General features: G+C 47.5%; 1 protein-coding gene across 5 annotated transcripts in view; it reads right to left on the reverse strand.

Annotated features, from left to right (window-relative positions):
• The window catches only part of RASSF3 (Ras association domain family member 3), a 627,222-nt gene that overhangs the window by 130,844 nt on the left and 480,930 nt on the right, over positions 1-15,448 (reverse strand). Inside the window, exon 1 of one of the 5 annotated variants that reach the window (XM_086919047.1) lies at positions 14,157-15,007. The exons of the other annotated variants lie outside the window; for them this stretch is intronic. Within the exon in view, the coding sequence (XP_086775173.1) occupies positions 14,157-14,288 (132 nt within the window). The 5' untranslated portion in view covers positions 14,289-15,007. Of the gene's footprint in view, positions 1-14,156; positions 15,008-15,448 lie in introns of those variants that run through there. 5 annotated transcript variants of the gene reach the window in all.

A 15,448-nucleotide genomic window follows, 5' to 3' on the forward strand; every position in this document is an offset into this window, starting at 1 on the left:
ACAATGTGGCTCAGACACAATGGGCCACCCTAGGGAATATGGTCGCCAAGCGCGACATTGCACAACTGTGGGGATCCTCCAGGGCACCTAGTCTATCAGCCTGGTCAAGAAACATGGACTGGTGCATGTTTCGAGAAAAAACGGTCTATGTTGCCCGGGGCAGGCCTAAGAAGTGGGGGAGGATATGGAATCAGTTGAACCAGTACCGTGGAGAGATCTGTGCTCCCCCCTTGGTGAGTCCACCGGAGGTGTTGCAATCCCCTTAGCCAGATGTTCCTTCTAGTCTTGATTTTCCTCAATACACTGCTAGATGGCTCTCCTCCCCCTTACCCCCCCCCCTTAGTTTCAATTGTTGTCGAGTGAGATCCTTTTAGATGTGGTTCCCCCCCCCCTCCCGAGGGATCATTTGTGTATAAGCCTTATGTTTTGCCTCAATTGTTATTTATAATTTTCCCTTTTATTTGTTTTTTTGGTTTTCCTAAAAAAATATAAAAGACAAAGACCTTATTTCTCCTGAGTTCAAAAGTGCATTGCTACGACAGGTTTGCTTAATTGCCACCGGACCCCCGGGTTGTCGGCTGAAGTGCTGTGTAACAAACTCATCCCATACACTTGTTGACAATGGTGGCAGCCGTCCCGGGGTGGCTGAATGCTTGTTACTGTATAATCATAACTGTCAATAAAGGTTAAAAAAAAAATAAAAAACATTAGACACCAAACCAACCCTGCACCTCTTAACCCGGTGGCCTCCACTAACAAATGCGAAGAAATTGACAACTTTTTCTGTGGAAAAAAAAAATCACTAAAATAGACTGCTTTCCTCGATACTCTACCCTTGCTCACCCCTCAACCACCCCTGATTACCATACCTCTACCCCCCTTTCCCCTTGAACACTTCCCCAACCCCCTCTCACTCCCTCCCTACTCTTACCCCACTGGAACCCATTTCCCTCCCGCTTAAAAATAACGCCTCATGGCTTAATTTCCACCCTGTATCTGAACAGGAGGTCTTCAACATTCTAGCCAAAATCATACCTTCCTCTTATACCAAAGACCCACTCCCTTCCGCACTCATCCAAGATCTCAAACATGTCATCGTACCCTACTGGACCAACATCAGCAACACCTCCCTCTCAACAGGGAGTGCACCCATCTCCCTTCAACCTCAGGCAAATCACCCCCATCCCCAAAAATCCCAAAGTTGACCCCAACAACCCTTATAATCTCTGTACTATCTCCAAGCTCCCCCTCCCCTCCAAAGCTCTGGAAAAATGCACCCTCCTCCAACTGGACAAACACATTGAAACGTTCAACCTGCTTGACCCCCTTCAATCTGGCTTCTGCAAAGGGTGCAGCAAGGAAACCGCGCTTCTCAATATAGTCGATGATATTCACCTAGCCCTGGACAAGGGCAAGACCTACCATCTCATCCTTCTTGACCTTTCCGCGGCATTTGATACAGTTTACCACCCAAACCTACTCAACACACTCCCCTGAGACCAGCTTTATTTAAAGGTGGAAGCCCACACAGGGCACCCACCATAAATTCATTGGGGGCTGCCCCAAGGCCTCAGCTGGCTCCCCGCATGCAGGGGGTGCCGGCATTGCTCATATCCAGAGGTAGCAGCTATTAATGCTGCTCCCTTAAGGTGAGAGAAATATTTTTATCTTTTTCCCTGCCCGCATCTGTACAGTCAGGGAAAAAGATCAAAAGTTTGCTCCCAGCCAACAGGAGCATTTTTAAAGCTCCCGGTGGCTGCAAGCAGGCTTTGTGTTTGCTCCAGCGTGGCTGGAGTTTTGAAAATGCTCCCACTTAGCAGGAGCCAGCACAGGTTTTCCTGCCGGTGCGGGCAGGGAAACTGCTATGTCATGGGGTGAGTTCCCCTGGACATAGCTAGTGTCAGCCCTCGAGGTGGACTTCCCAGAGCCAGAGAAGGCTCAGGGAGGAGGCCGTATGGCCCCCCCCCTCCCTTTTGCAAAGTTTAGCGGCTTTGGGGGATGGTGTCCCTGGAGCCGTTAAAGGCGCAGAGAGAGGAACTGCATGGGCCGGATTTGATTTCAGCCCCAGGAGATGGGGTCCCAGTGGCCAACATTGCCTCGGGACGGGGAGTGGGGGTGGGGGTGGGGAGGGGGAGGAATGCCGCGTGATCCACCTCCCCCTTTTTTAAGAAATCGGCCATGCGGATAGAGCTGGGGCCTAAACAGGGTCGAGGAGTAGGGCCCTACTCACGTCCCACCCCCCTTCTCATATAAACATTTTTACAAATGGCGGATTTACACCAAATCACAAAAAAGCACAATCTGTAGATCAAGATCTAGCTTCCTGCCAAATATGGTGTAATTTTGTTCGGACATTTTTGCGGTAGTGCTGCCTAAAGTCGTCTAAGGAAAAATGCATTGGAAATTTTTTCTCAGCCCCTGCTTGAAGGATCACCTCGAAACTTTCCAGGAAGTAAATGAGGCAAATTTGCTATTTTAATTTTTCAAAGTTTTTTGAATATTCGTCACCCGACGCCAAAGTTATTAGCAAACCACAAAACATCAAAAGAGAGGACACAGCCATTAAGGTAAAAACTGACATCCCTTCAGTAAAATGGCAGGACTATTCATTACAAATGGTCCTGGCATCAGCATTTAAGGCCCAAACTGCAATTATCCGGTGTTATATGAGGAGTAGTTAATAACTTAGGAGGTGTCCTCAGCATATGAAGATCCTATGCATCATCTCATCAATAGGGGACACGTAGTAATTATTAAGTACCGAGCGCATAATATAATTGCCCAATTATATTTATCACCTGACAATCTTAAAAACTAAATCTTTGAAAGTACTGCACCATCACCTTTGATGGTGGGGTAGTTAAGGTAGTACCTTTACTATTGTATTTCTCAACTTTTTAGGTTTTTGGTGTAAACACTATGCTCCTACAGTTAACCTCAAGTAAACAAGCTGATTTTTCCAGTGAATATTTGGTGTTTCCAAACCGAATCCATTGTGGTAATGAACCTAGACCTTAATAAGAATTTATTTCCCCCAGTAAGAATGAGCTTTCATGATGGCCCTAATAACCACAGGTAATGCTGGCTATTAATGTCCACAGTCTGTCAAGAGTTTTAATGGGGTAATACATTAACAACCATAAATGGTCCCAAAATAGAACAAATTACCTATGGAATCAACATGAGTGGGTCTCAGGGAATGTCCACAGTAGGAAGGAGCGCGGACACTGTCAGACAGGTATGAAACTAAGTTGCCCTCAGTAAGAATGTTGGCAGACATTAGGGAACTTCAGCAATATCACCAGGTAGTTCCAAGGCGTAATTAATCTAGTCAACAACAAGCGTCAATAGTCACAGGTATTAATAAGCATCAATGGCCACATTCATAAATGAATATCAATGGTGCCAAGAAATAAAGGCATTCAATAATCGCAACATTACAGAGCTTCCCCGGTCATTAGTAAGTCTTAATGGCTCCAGGTCGTAGTTTGCGTTAATAGCCATTTGCAGTAATGACACGTCAAGCACAGCACAGCACATGCTGATGAAGCATTTACTGCCGTCAGCACCACAGCACTGTGAGGGAATAACATGACGAGGCATCTGTGTTTAGACTACAGTGCGAATTACCCCATTCCATCCCCAGACAGAGCTACAAGAGAGGGTTCAAGTGAGGTGGGGCAGATTTACCAAAAAATGTAAATGGCTGTTAGCTTATATGGCTGAGCTCTCAAGTTGTGTAGGTAGAAGCGCCTGTAGTTGATTTGGTCCATGGTTTCTGTTTGTACTCTAGTACTTTTAATCTTGTATTTATAAACGGATAAATATAACTTCAATTACTAGCATGCAAAGAAACAGACAGGGAGGAATGAGAGATTCGCCCAGGGATTAAAGCTCAGAGATATATGCTCATGGGCAGCAATGCCTGTAAACTACTGCTTATGCAGTTCCACTTCAAAACCGGGTGCCACCGACACAATCCATTACAAATGGAAGTGGAGGGAACACTGCCCACTCATCCATCTGAGGTCGATGAAATGAGTACCATTGAGTTGGCTAATCTGTTATTCTGCACCAAGATGCCTCTGGGTGAACGTGCGCTTTACAAATACACGCTATGTTATGTCCATATACACTTTTTAACTTTTTGGGACGTGCAACTCTGCAAAGCACCATCATTTACTAGTGTGCAATGAAAAAGTACTGAACTTGTGAGGGTCTCTTGTTTCCATCTCTTTCACCCCAAATAGAGCCCCAAATAGTACAGCTGCTTGCAATGCATAGGTTGGGGCATGCTGCAGCGCAGAAAGTGTCACACAAACATTTTTTATTACTTTCACAAGCCAGAAAAATACAATGGGCCGGTTACCATTGCACAGGTGGAGTGTACAGCAATACCATCATGAACATCTGCCAAAACTGGTGAACCAAAGTCGATCAGTGAAAATGTTGCGCTCCCACAGAATTTCCTGTTAATTATTCTGAATGTCAACCTGCAGGTGCGATGGAGTGGTAATCCATCAGTTTTGAGCCACGCAATACTGTTAAAAAGCATAACCACAATGGGTGCTGCACCCTTCCCAACCTATGTCCTAGGACATTTTAAGCCTTAAGGTTAAAGTTAAATAGTCAGAGAGGGCATATGGCCACAGACTTTGCAGCCGATTCATGAAGATACAGATTGAAGAGGAAACCCACATCTTTTATTGTCTTAGATTTATGACTTTTTTTGGTATCCATAAACTTTTCTTCTCCAGACGTAATTCCTGGAAATATGCACTATGTATGGATTTCCAGACATACACCTGGGCAGTGTTCCTACGATATAATGTCACTACTTGTGTATGCCTTGGTGAACTGGCCACTAAACATCTATAGTGGCAATATTCATATGGAATTGGTGCAAAAAAGAAGGGACCTCTTTTCACTTTTACTGATGAGAGACTATGACATTTTGGAGCCGGTCACAAAGGTTTTCTAGAGTACCAGAAGTAGCACTCCGGCTGAACTACTTCTACTCATAGAAACCTTTTTGAATAGGCCCCACTGTTTCAATGCATTCACTTGCATTATGTAATAACTGTACAGCTTCTCAATGCATTTCCAGTCATTATTGTCTATTATTTCTATTTGACCCGTAAAACATAATTTTAGTTGGCAACTATGTTTTTAGGTTTTGCCTGGCGTCCGCTGCGCAGCAGCGTTCGCGCAGGCGAAATCTAATGTTAGAACAGTACTGGCTTTGGTCTCGCCTTCTCTTCCATTGGCTAGCTCCATAAATGGAGGCTAGCCATTGGAAGAGAGATCTGTCCGTCATTGCCGGAGCAGATTCGTGGGCGTTCCGGCCATTTTTACTCATCCCGCCCCCCTTGCGATCGTCATGCGGCGGTGGTTATTTTTTTTTTTTTAACGCTTTGTTTTCACCATTGTGGAAGTGTTGTTTGCAGGGGTAGGTTGCGCGATGTCCCGCTGTCCGCTCCCGCCCCCCCTCCTGCTGTCCGTTTGCCTGTTCCCGCCCCCCCCTCCCGCTGTCCGTATGCCCGTTAACCCACCCCCGTCCCGCTGTCCGTGAGCCCGTCCCCCCTCCCGCTGTCCGTGTGCCTTCCCCCCTCCCGCTGTCCTTTCCCCTACCCTCGTTAGTCAATGTATTCTCTGCAGCAGGCTTTTTTTTTAAATATTTAAATCAGGAGTGAAAATACAAGCCAGGCCAGTTGGCTATGCCATTGCTTGTTCCACTTCAAAGAGACTGACTCCCTTATTTCTCTGCTTGTTTGGGGTTAGCCATGGGGCACCTGGAGGCGGGGGTTAGTGCGCGCAGCACACGGCGCAGTCGACTGGTTCTTTTTTCCTCCCCCCTAGCATGGTGCTAATCCGATCAGGACACGCTTCATTAAAACCACCTGCATGCGCGGCTTCCACCCGGAGGCCCCGGGCTCATGAATGTGGCTGTATGCGGGGAGAGGGGTAGAGGCGTGTGTGTGCGTGCATGTTGTAAGTGTGTTAAATGTGTCTGTGTAGGTGCGTGGCTGCCTTCCTTGGCGCGGTGTGAGCTTGTGTGTTGGGGTGGTTGTTTCCCGACAGGCCGGCTGGGGCGTACAAGTGTGTTTCCGAGTTTGGGGTTTTGTCTCTTGCCACGCGGGGTGGGAGGGAGCATAAGCCTGTAAGACTTGTGTGGGCCATGTGTGAACCCCGGTCAACTGTTTGTGTGTTCAAGTCTCACCGGAAGGAAGGCAGAGCGGCAGCCCGCGTGCTTCACACACAGCCCGGCTAGTAATGCGTTCCAGGCCCAGAGGCAGCCTCGTCTGACCCGCATCCAAGACCTGCTGGGAAGAGGGCAGATGGCGGGGGAATGAGAGGGGCCGGGCACACCACACCGTGGAGCGCTGGGGGGGGGGAGCGGCTGAGGTCCGCACCTAGGGGAGGGGGCACGGTGTGGAATCAGACCCCGAGCATTTACTACCCTATTCAAGGGCGAGAGAGGTCTCTCGGCGCCCCTGGATAGGGTGACCAGAATTTTAAAGCAAAAACCGGGACTTTTCACAAAAATAGAAGGACTGTAATTTTACTTCAAGCCATCACACAGAAGGACAGCGGTCCTCAGCAGAGAATTACAGAACAGACAGTAAGAACATACATAAAGTGCAATTTTGAAACCCAGTAGGTTGCCTGTTTATTAAATTGCTTTCTTGAAACAACTGCAAGCTACCCCTGCTTTGTTAAAAGTGAAAAAAATCACTCTGATCCATGAAGTTCTTGGTGGACATAAAATCAAGGGTGGGCTGCGGTGGGGCCACACTGCTATTAGACTGCACAGGAGAGAGCAGTCGCTTATTATATAACATTTGGGGGAGGGTCGGCTTAGTGGGATTTTTTTTAGTTTGGCTTCACGATAGGGGGGGGGGGGCTCAACCACGAGTGGAGATGTAGGGTTCTCTACAGTGGGTGAGAGTGATAACCAAAAGCAAAGCTGCCATTTGGGTCCACCACAAGGAGAGGTTGTGGGCACCTTTTAGGGACCAGGTCAACTGCACTCATCTTAAAAGGGGGATTGGGGATATTGACAACACAGTTGTATCTTCCCAAGAATAAATGAACGCACTGTACACAGCAAACTATAGCGTAATTTATAATTTAATATCTAGCCTCTCCAAAAGATTGTTTCCCTGCCCCCTGGCTGTGCTTGCTTCCCTGCCCCCTGGCTGTGCTTGCTTCCCTGCCCGTGCTTGCTTCCCTGCCCCCTGGCTGTGCTTGCTCCTCCGCCCCCTGGTTCCCCTTCCCCTGGCTGTGCTTGCTCCCCTGCCACCTGGCTGTGCTTGCTCCCCTGCCCCCTCGCTGTGCTTGCTCCCCTGCCCCCTCGCTGTGCTTGCTCCCCTGCCCCCTCGCTGTGCTTGCTCCCCTGCCCCCTCGCTGTGCTTGCTCCCCTGCCCCCTCGCTGTGCTTGCTCTCCTGAGTTTGTGTGTGGCTTTGGGTGGATGTGTGTGGCTCTGGGTTGGTGTGTGTGGTCTGGGTGGGTGGGTGCGGCTCTGGGTGGGTGGGTGCGGCTCTGGGTGGGTGGGTGCGGCTCTGGGTGTGGGTGGGTGCGGCTCTGGGTGTGGGTGGGTGTGTGTTGCTCTGCGTGTGGCTCTGCGTGTGGCTCTGTGTGGCTCTGTGTGTGTGTGCGTGTGGCTTTGTGTGTGCGTGTGGCCCTGTGTGTGTGTGTGGCCCTGTGTGTGGCTCTGTTGGTGTGTGGCTCTGTTGGTGTGTGGCTCTGTTGGTGTGTGGCTCTGTTGGTGTGTGGCTCTGTTGGTGTGTGGCTCTGTTGGTGTGTGGCTCTGTTGGTGTGTGGCTCTGTTGGTGTGTGGCTCTGTTGGTGTGTGGCTCTGTTGGTGTGTGGCTCTGTGTGTTTTTGTGTGGCATTTGCCAGAGATTAAACTATTGGCATTGTAAACGACAATGCCATTTATCTGTTTTCAAAACCAACACAAATACAAATTTTGTCATTTACAAAGCCAATAGCTCAAACTTTTCAAAAGGCGAAACCATTGCATTGTAAACGCTTGTTTAACGTTTTTTCTGCCGACAGAAAAAACGTTTTGTCGGCAGAAAAAACGTTAAACCAATTTTCGATTTTTCACTTGTTTTGTCCCAGCTTTTTCTACCTACTTTTTTGACTTTTCGTCTTCTTTCAGTATAACGTCATTGACTAGGAAGATTTAGTTACCTATTAAGCGCCTTTTACACACTATCCATTGTGAGCAAAAATGTAGGTGTGGCAAAGACAATCACCACAGCTACGCACCTATTAATCCGAGGTGCGAGATGATGAAACTGTATTTCCTCCCAGTCCTCCACATGTTTGTGCCCCACCCCTTTGTTAGTGGTTAAAGAAGGCAATCATTAACAAGATAAAAAACAAGGTGGCGGCTGGCACTGCCAATCCCTAAACGGCCTTTGAACAGAAGTTTAATTACGACATCAGCAATCCGCATCAGTGAATCATTCACATTAACCAGACATAAAAGAGGGTTGAAATTAAGGGTCACTGCATCTAATCCACAGAACCGAAAGTTTAAAAAAAGTTCACAATGGAACACAAACAGTAGTTTGGGTGCTTTGATTAGAAGAGGCTGAGCATCTATAACAAACAGAACAGGGCTGTCTTTACAAGTCTGGAATAGGAAAGAATACATTGAAACTATGAGGTCATGTTCTACCCAATTAATTACCAAAAGTAAGAAAATAGTTTATTCTCAACTTAGCTGAGGAGGGCTGCAGAAATGTTACGAAATGCTCTAAAATAGCCAAAAAATGATTGTTCTGCGGTGCGTGAAATTAACCTGAACAGGGCACGACATTATTCACTCTATATGAAAATGAAATTGCAGCGCATCGCCAACGTTTTCATGAAGTACCCCAGAGCTGCATTATAGTGTCCCATAGGCTACCGCTAAATGGTCACATGCCAGTCACAAAACTTACACTATGAATCACCCACTGGATCCTTGTAAAGCAGGAAATTGTACCAGAGCAGTACTTTCACCATATTTATCCTGTAGACTGCCTCTGCTTGGAATTAAGTGATAAATGTGGATATCTACCTGTGCATTTTGGATGGTGCTCGTCTTCAGCCAACTGTACAGGTGCATAAACAAGGTCTATCAACTAACTTTAGAATGAGAGATGGGTATTAAATCCGGAGTGGAGCGGTGCCTCGGCCACCAAAGTGTTGCCAAAAGAGAGAAACGTCTCGGGCAGTCTTTCTTCCTGCTACCCGTCTCTTACTCCGCCTGCCTAACCTGTAGAGCTTACCCAACAGCCTCTTCCATTAAGCCTCTAAGCTGCCTGTTTTTAAAGCACAGGTAGATGTGCGAGCCATAGAACGAGTCCATATCCGACAGCCTCAATGTCCCCTACATACATACAGCCCAACAAGCATTACAGAGGCTACTGCTGGCAATATGGTCTTCTATGTTCACTAGCCAATAGCTCTTCCATTGGCAAGATCTACTGGTTTTCCAAATGCTTGTATTATGCTGGCTGATGTCAACCAGATGCAAACACAGTCCACGAAACAAATATTTCCAAGGTCCATGTGCATGTCATTAGGCCAGACTTACTTTTTATTAGAACTCTGGGACTTGTAGTCTTATTTAACCCAGTATAAAAATAGGTCAACAAGTCCCAGAATGCTAAGGAAAATAAAACAGGGCTGGATTAAGTAGTCACACATGGACTGGGAAACTTGACGTCTATGCAGAGGGGGGTTTGCCACTCCCTTTTAGCCACATTAATGGTGCTTGCACACACACACACAAACACTACAGGGCCTTATACCACGCATAACATTACAATGTACTGGTATCTGGACACATTCTTCAACGAAACAAATGTATCCCTTAAAAGTGATAGCACCAGGGTTTTACCTTATACTATCGATAGTTACCTTAGTTTGCCCAGTCCAAGATGGCGTATGCTTAGTTCAGCCACGCCTACTTACAAGGCATAGTGTATTTATTACCTGGATGCTACATCATAAAGACCGATTCCCAGGCTAGGTTAGAAGAATCAATACAAGACGTAATAATACAAAAATACTCTTAAATCGTAATATGTTATACCAATTGTTTCCATGCCTTTACATTCGTACAGCAAGATTACCCTAACCCTGCCCTTGAAGGCTGCACAATAGCGTGATCTCAACTGTACCGACACGTAGAAAAGACATTTCCTGGAAGACTCCATTATGGTTTCAATGAAGCAGTCTGCCCTAAGCGTATACATTATTTATACATAAAAGAAGGTCGACTTGGTTAAGAACGCAATGCTCCCGTATAACGTAGCCACATAAAGTACACTAGTCTGCAGTGAGACGAGTATTTAGAAACAGGCACGAGGCGGCTGCGTGCTTCATGGGGGGGCTGAGCGGCAGCCGAGGCGCAGAGCGAGCCTTATACGACCATGGCCATGGCTCCGGGCTGGCAGCCGGCCCGCGCTCCGGAACGCTCTTCAAGCACCCAGGTGACGGGACGGGGCCCCGCTGATCCCAGCACCGTGCGCTGCAGTATTTTAAGTATTTTATTAATGCTCTACATTACGTAAACTTTACAAATTGATTTTTTTCCTTTAAGTTAGTCGAGGAAAACAAAGGCTGCCACAGAGGGCACTGCAATTAGATGAATGCCGGGTTCACGGCAGGCGCTGCAGGAGAGAAGAGCGGATTCCTGCCGGCCTGCGCCCTGCCTAATGTATGCATTGCACCCGGGGCCAATTTCGTGAATACTGTATTGTGTCTTGCGTGATATACAATGAGTCAAGCAGACTTTTGACTTTTTATACAAGGTTCTAAAGCACATGCAGTTCTTTTGGCGGCAGCGCTTGTACTTTTAAGAGCTTTTAGCGTCATGCACACCACAACGTGTTGACCAAATTCTCCACTATACAGGAAGTACCGGTTTATGTGGCTCAATGCTGACTGGACCAGTCTTTAGCGAATGAGAAACAAAGGTATTTGGCGAGCTACTTTCCCGAGGTTCAGCAACAATGAAAGTTCAACCTTATGATGAAAAGTGACCCCCCCCCCCCAGGGGCGGGGGGCGGCAGGTGTCATGGCCATCACTGTACTTGTTAAATTGACTTCTATTTTAACCAACCGGCCAACAGGTAACAAAGCTAAATAGTCAAATGTATCCAAAGAAGAAGCGTGCGATTAGCCAGACCGAACAGGTTCAAGCAAGAGCAGGCCCAAGGTTCCAAGATGGAGTTAAATTTTGGTGCTAGGCCTACACACAGTAAATTGAAATTATACCTATGTTTGTTAGGTCGCCAAAGAATGCTCAAAAGGCAACATGTTTGGCTCTGTAGAAAAAAATACCATTTTGAATGTGTACTCAACTATGTGTTGCACTCATCTGCATGCAGGGGAACGCCAAAGTGGAATATCAGAATTCCCTACTGATTTCAGATGAATACCTTATTCAAAGCCATAAGTCAATATATTCCTCGTCATGAGGTCGAGGTCAACAAAAGGCAGGGAGAAAATTAGGCCTAACAGACAACACGGATTTGCCAACTACATCCAGGGCTTGTTGAGCCACGAGAGACTTGGCATTGCTGTAGATTTCCACTAATACAATTCAGTGGAGGGGGGTGGTTGCCAGAAACCATCCTAGAAGCCACAGAGGACAGAATCTTACTTCCGCAGCATGGTTTTCACATAGCCAACTCATGATGCTTTTGCCCCATGGACCAGTTGCATGGCTGAAAAGCAGTGTCTGTCCATCTTCAAGTTGTGTTGTATGGTGTTCAAACACTAGCAGACCACCTATGATGGTCTTAAGGACTTCTAGAGCACACACAATGAACTCCATCTCTATAGGTGGATGGAACTGAGGCCGAAGGAGAAGATCCATGGGCGTGGAGAAGAGGAGGATACCGCAGCAAAGGCTTTGTCGCTAGGTCTGGAAAGTAAGTTAGTTGTTGAAGTTTCTTTGATGGAACTCAGACTAGTGTTACTGAGTGTGAAAACTCTCTCGCAGGTGGATAGCTTTGTTAGACTCCAGTGCTCCACCTGCAGTTATTTACCGGGCAGGTCTGCCATGCCAGATCCTCAAACCCCCTTCCTCATCTTATTTGGTTCACTGACTGTAATAAGGGGTTTTCAACAAATCCTCTTTATCTATTGGTCTGTTGTAGTGTCATTCACATTTCTTCCGCCCACTGCAGAATACAGCATGGGATCAGCCTACCTCAGCCAGGCTAACTTCACTGTTAGTGGCGGACTGCCCTTTCTGAAGGAGCACATTCACCCACAGAGCAGTTCTTTCAGGTGCCAGGAATTACTCTAGCAACATATACATTTTATGACCAAAAAAAGCTGCTTCCTAAACAATAAAGCTTTGCAAGTTACTAGCCAAAATAAAACAAGCATTGGCAAAGCCAAATGGCTGCAGCCCTTCGACAGACCTATAGGCTTTGCCATTGCTTATGCTTAAGGGTTTCTATACTAAAGCGCCTGGAGTTTTCCTCCTTTCTGGGTCTGGGTTAAGAGGCCTTTTGATGGATGTCATAACATATTTGGTTCCTTCAAATTAAAATCATAAGTGAAAATGACAGGAGTTGAATTCAAAGATGAAAAGTCGGTCTGAATTTTGCAGTAGTTTGTGTGAGGTTTCTGAATGATCCCCAGTTCCGAGAAAATACGCCAAGATAAAAGGGGGTAACTAAAGTTAATAGAAGAATATACCGTTTACACACACACACCTATGCGTCAATCCTCGGGGACTTTGCCGGGGTTTATTCTTCAGGCTGTACACTGGGCACTCCAGCTGGTGCATTAGCCCACCGACCTATGTTCGGGGGTTTCAAACCTGCACCTTGCAGTAGGTTACACTGCGCTAGTTTACCGGCTAGAAATAATTAACAGAGGTAAAGAAAATTGGATTTGATAATACATTAAAGTGAGTATAAAACGTGTTGATGCAAAGGGAAGGCTGGGCGGGTCAAACGTCCTAAACAAAATTCTGACTGACCTTCTGCAGCCTGTTTTTCGAGAATTCAAAAAAGGCGTTTGGTGAGCGCTCGACCCACTGGCCCCTCCCGCGATTACAAACCCAAACTTATTGTGCATAGTGCTGCTGGGAAATTCCATCTGTAACCGGCTCTGCGGGAGACCGTGACTGCACAGAAGCAGTGCACTTACATTCATACCCCTCACCCACTCCTCTAGTGATGTCAGAAAGACGGAATATAACAGAATGTGTTAGTGGTCGAAAATTCAGACAAGTGCAGCTTCTACAATGGCGGCTATAGTTAGGAAAGCTCTGTAGATCAATGGTTTGTCAAACTTCCAGGATCTACTAAGTGGACTGAAAAGTGCCCAGGTGTAGTTTAACTTGCAGCATAGCGCTATAAAAAGTTCGGAAATAAAAAAAAATACAGTCCATTAAAGTGTATCAAAGAGCAATTATCTTTACGGTAATTATCCGTTCCATATAAAACATGAATGTGAGGCAGGGCAATACACGAAGTGCAAAGTTCAGGAAACAAGCAAACAAACAGCAACTGGTGGCGCTGCGGTTTGTGTTTACGCCCACACCCCTTTCCAAGTGACAGCCACAAAGAGAGAAGGTGCACATGCCCACAGCACCTTGAAGGGAAGGGTTTCAAAATAATAAGTCAAATGAGACAAAAATGCGGACAGGGTCTGTCAGGAACCTGTAGGAATATACATCACTTGCATTGGGGTGGGGGTTCAATACAAGCAGAGATTCCAAACAGTGTACAGGCAGAATAAAACGCCAGTGTAGCGTATACTTTAATCGTATATACAATAAAGTGCCCCCACCCTTCTTTCTGTGGGCTATAATCTTATATCCCGAATATACAAGTTACTGTAAACTAAGACATTTTGAAAACTCTGCTTTATGTGGCATGCAAGAAAGCGTTACTGTATGGTGTTGCCAGTCCCATCTGAGTGCCCCCCCCCCTTCTTTCTGTGGGCTATAATCTTATATCCCGAATATACAAGATACTGTAAACTAAGACATTTTGAAAACTCTGCTTTATGTGGCATGCAAGAAAGCGTTACTGTATGGTGTTGCCAGTCCCATCTGGGGTGTATTTACAGTGAAATGGTCCAGCAGCTAGCACCGTGGACCTCCCGGTACTCTCTCACTCACCTCCCGGGCTCGGGCGCCCTTGCCGTGCGGGGTCCGTAGGGAAGTGCGGGCGGTGTAGAAGATTTCCTCGCCCGTGGAGTAGTCCTCCTCCAGGCTGCTGTACCCGCTGCTCATGCTGCTGCTCCACGTCATCTATCCGACGGCCAGGCCCGGGGACAGAGGGGCGAGGGGCTGTCCAGCGCCTCGAAGCAATCACCAGGAGCTATATGGGCGCCGGGGACATGCTGCGGGGAAGCCACCCCGCAGCCGTTCGGTTTGCACGCCGTGGCACCGCATGCGCGCCCTCTGGCCGGCACTCCACGCTTTCCCGGGCTCCCTCACTGCTCCAGCGGCCCCGGTGCTCGAGTCCAGCTGTGGGCCAGGTCGTGGTTACTCTCAGCTGCCAACCCTCCTCCTGCACCCGTCCTTCCCTCGGCACTCCCGGCGTTGCTCTCCACGCACCGCGCTCCAGTCCACTCCCACTTGTTGCCGTCCCTCCCTTGGCAGGAGTCTCCGGGCTTCCCCGCGGCGCACCCCTGCTGCTCCGCTCGCCGCCCCCACCCCCAGGCGCCGTGTGCGTTAATTACCCTCTTCAACGGGACGCCGGGGCTCACACTAGATAATGAAGTAACGTCGACGCCCACCACCTCATGCTAATGTTTCTCGAGCTTTCCCTGGAGCACTTCCTGCCGCTCGCCGCGCTCCGGCCCCTCCCAGAACAGCCCTGTCTCCTGGTGGCACCTCTACCTGCTTTTCGCAACTACTCAAACAACCGGCAGGCCGTTCTAGGCGCTCTATATTGCCCCCACAGCAGTGCCTGCCTGTTGCTGTGCCTCCTTCCGTGTTCCAGCCATGGGTTGGCCCCTCCTCCTGAACTTTTTTTTCTTCACCCTGCCCCCACGTCTTCCTGCTGCTGGGACAGAATGCACTGTACTTACTGTACTTCACACAGCAGCATTACAGTCTGCTTTAGTGCCGACCCTGTCCCACCTGCTGCACTTTGGAGCTTCTACCTGATGCTGGGTCAGTAGTGTCTGGCCCTTGCACTACGCCTGCCTAGTTTTATTTATTTATTTATTTGTGCAATTTTATATAGCGCGAACTTTACCCGAAGGTGTCAGAGCGCTTTACATAAGATCCAGTTGAAAACATAAGGACTGACGGTTACATGCGTAAAAAGATTGCACATTTTTGCATTACATAAGAACCAGTTGAAAGCATACAGACTTAGGATTACATGCGTTACAAAAAAGGTACAAACAGAAAAAATTGCAAATGTACAAGAGATAAAATCGCACAAGGAGGAGATACAA

This window comes from Lissotriton vulgaris, chromosome 1_1, assembly GCF_964263255.1.
Source record: "Lissotriton vulgaris chromosome 1_1, aLisVul1.2, whole genome shotgun sequence".
NCBI classification, from domain to species: Eukaryota; Metazoa; Chordata; class Amphibia; order Caudata; family Salamandridae; genus Lissotriton; species Lissotriton vulgaris.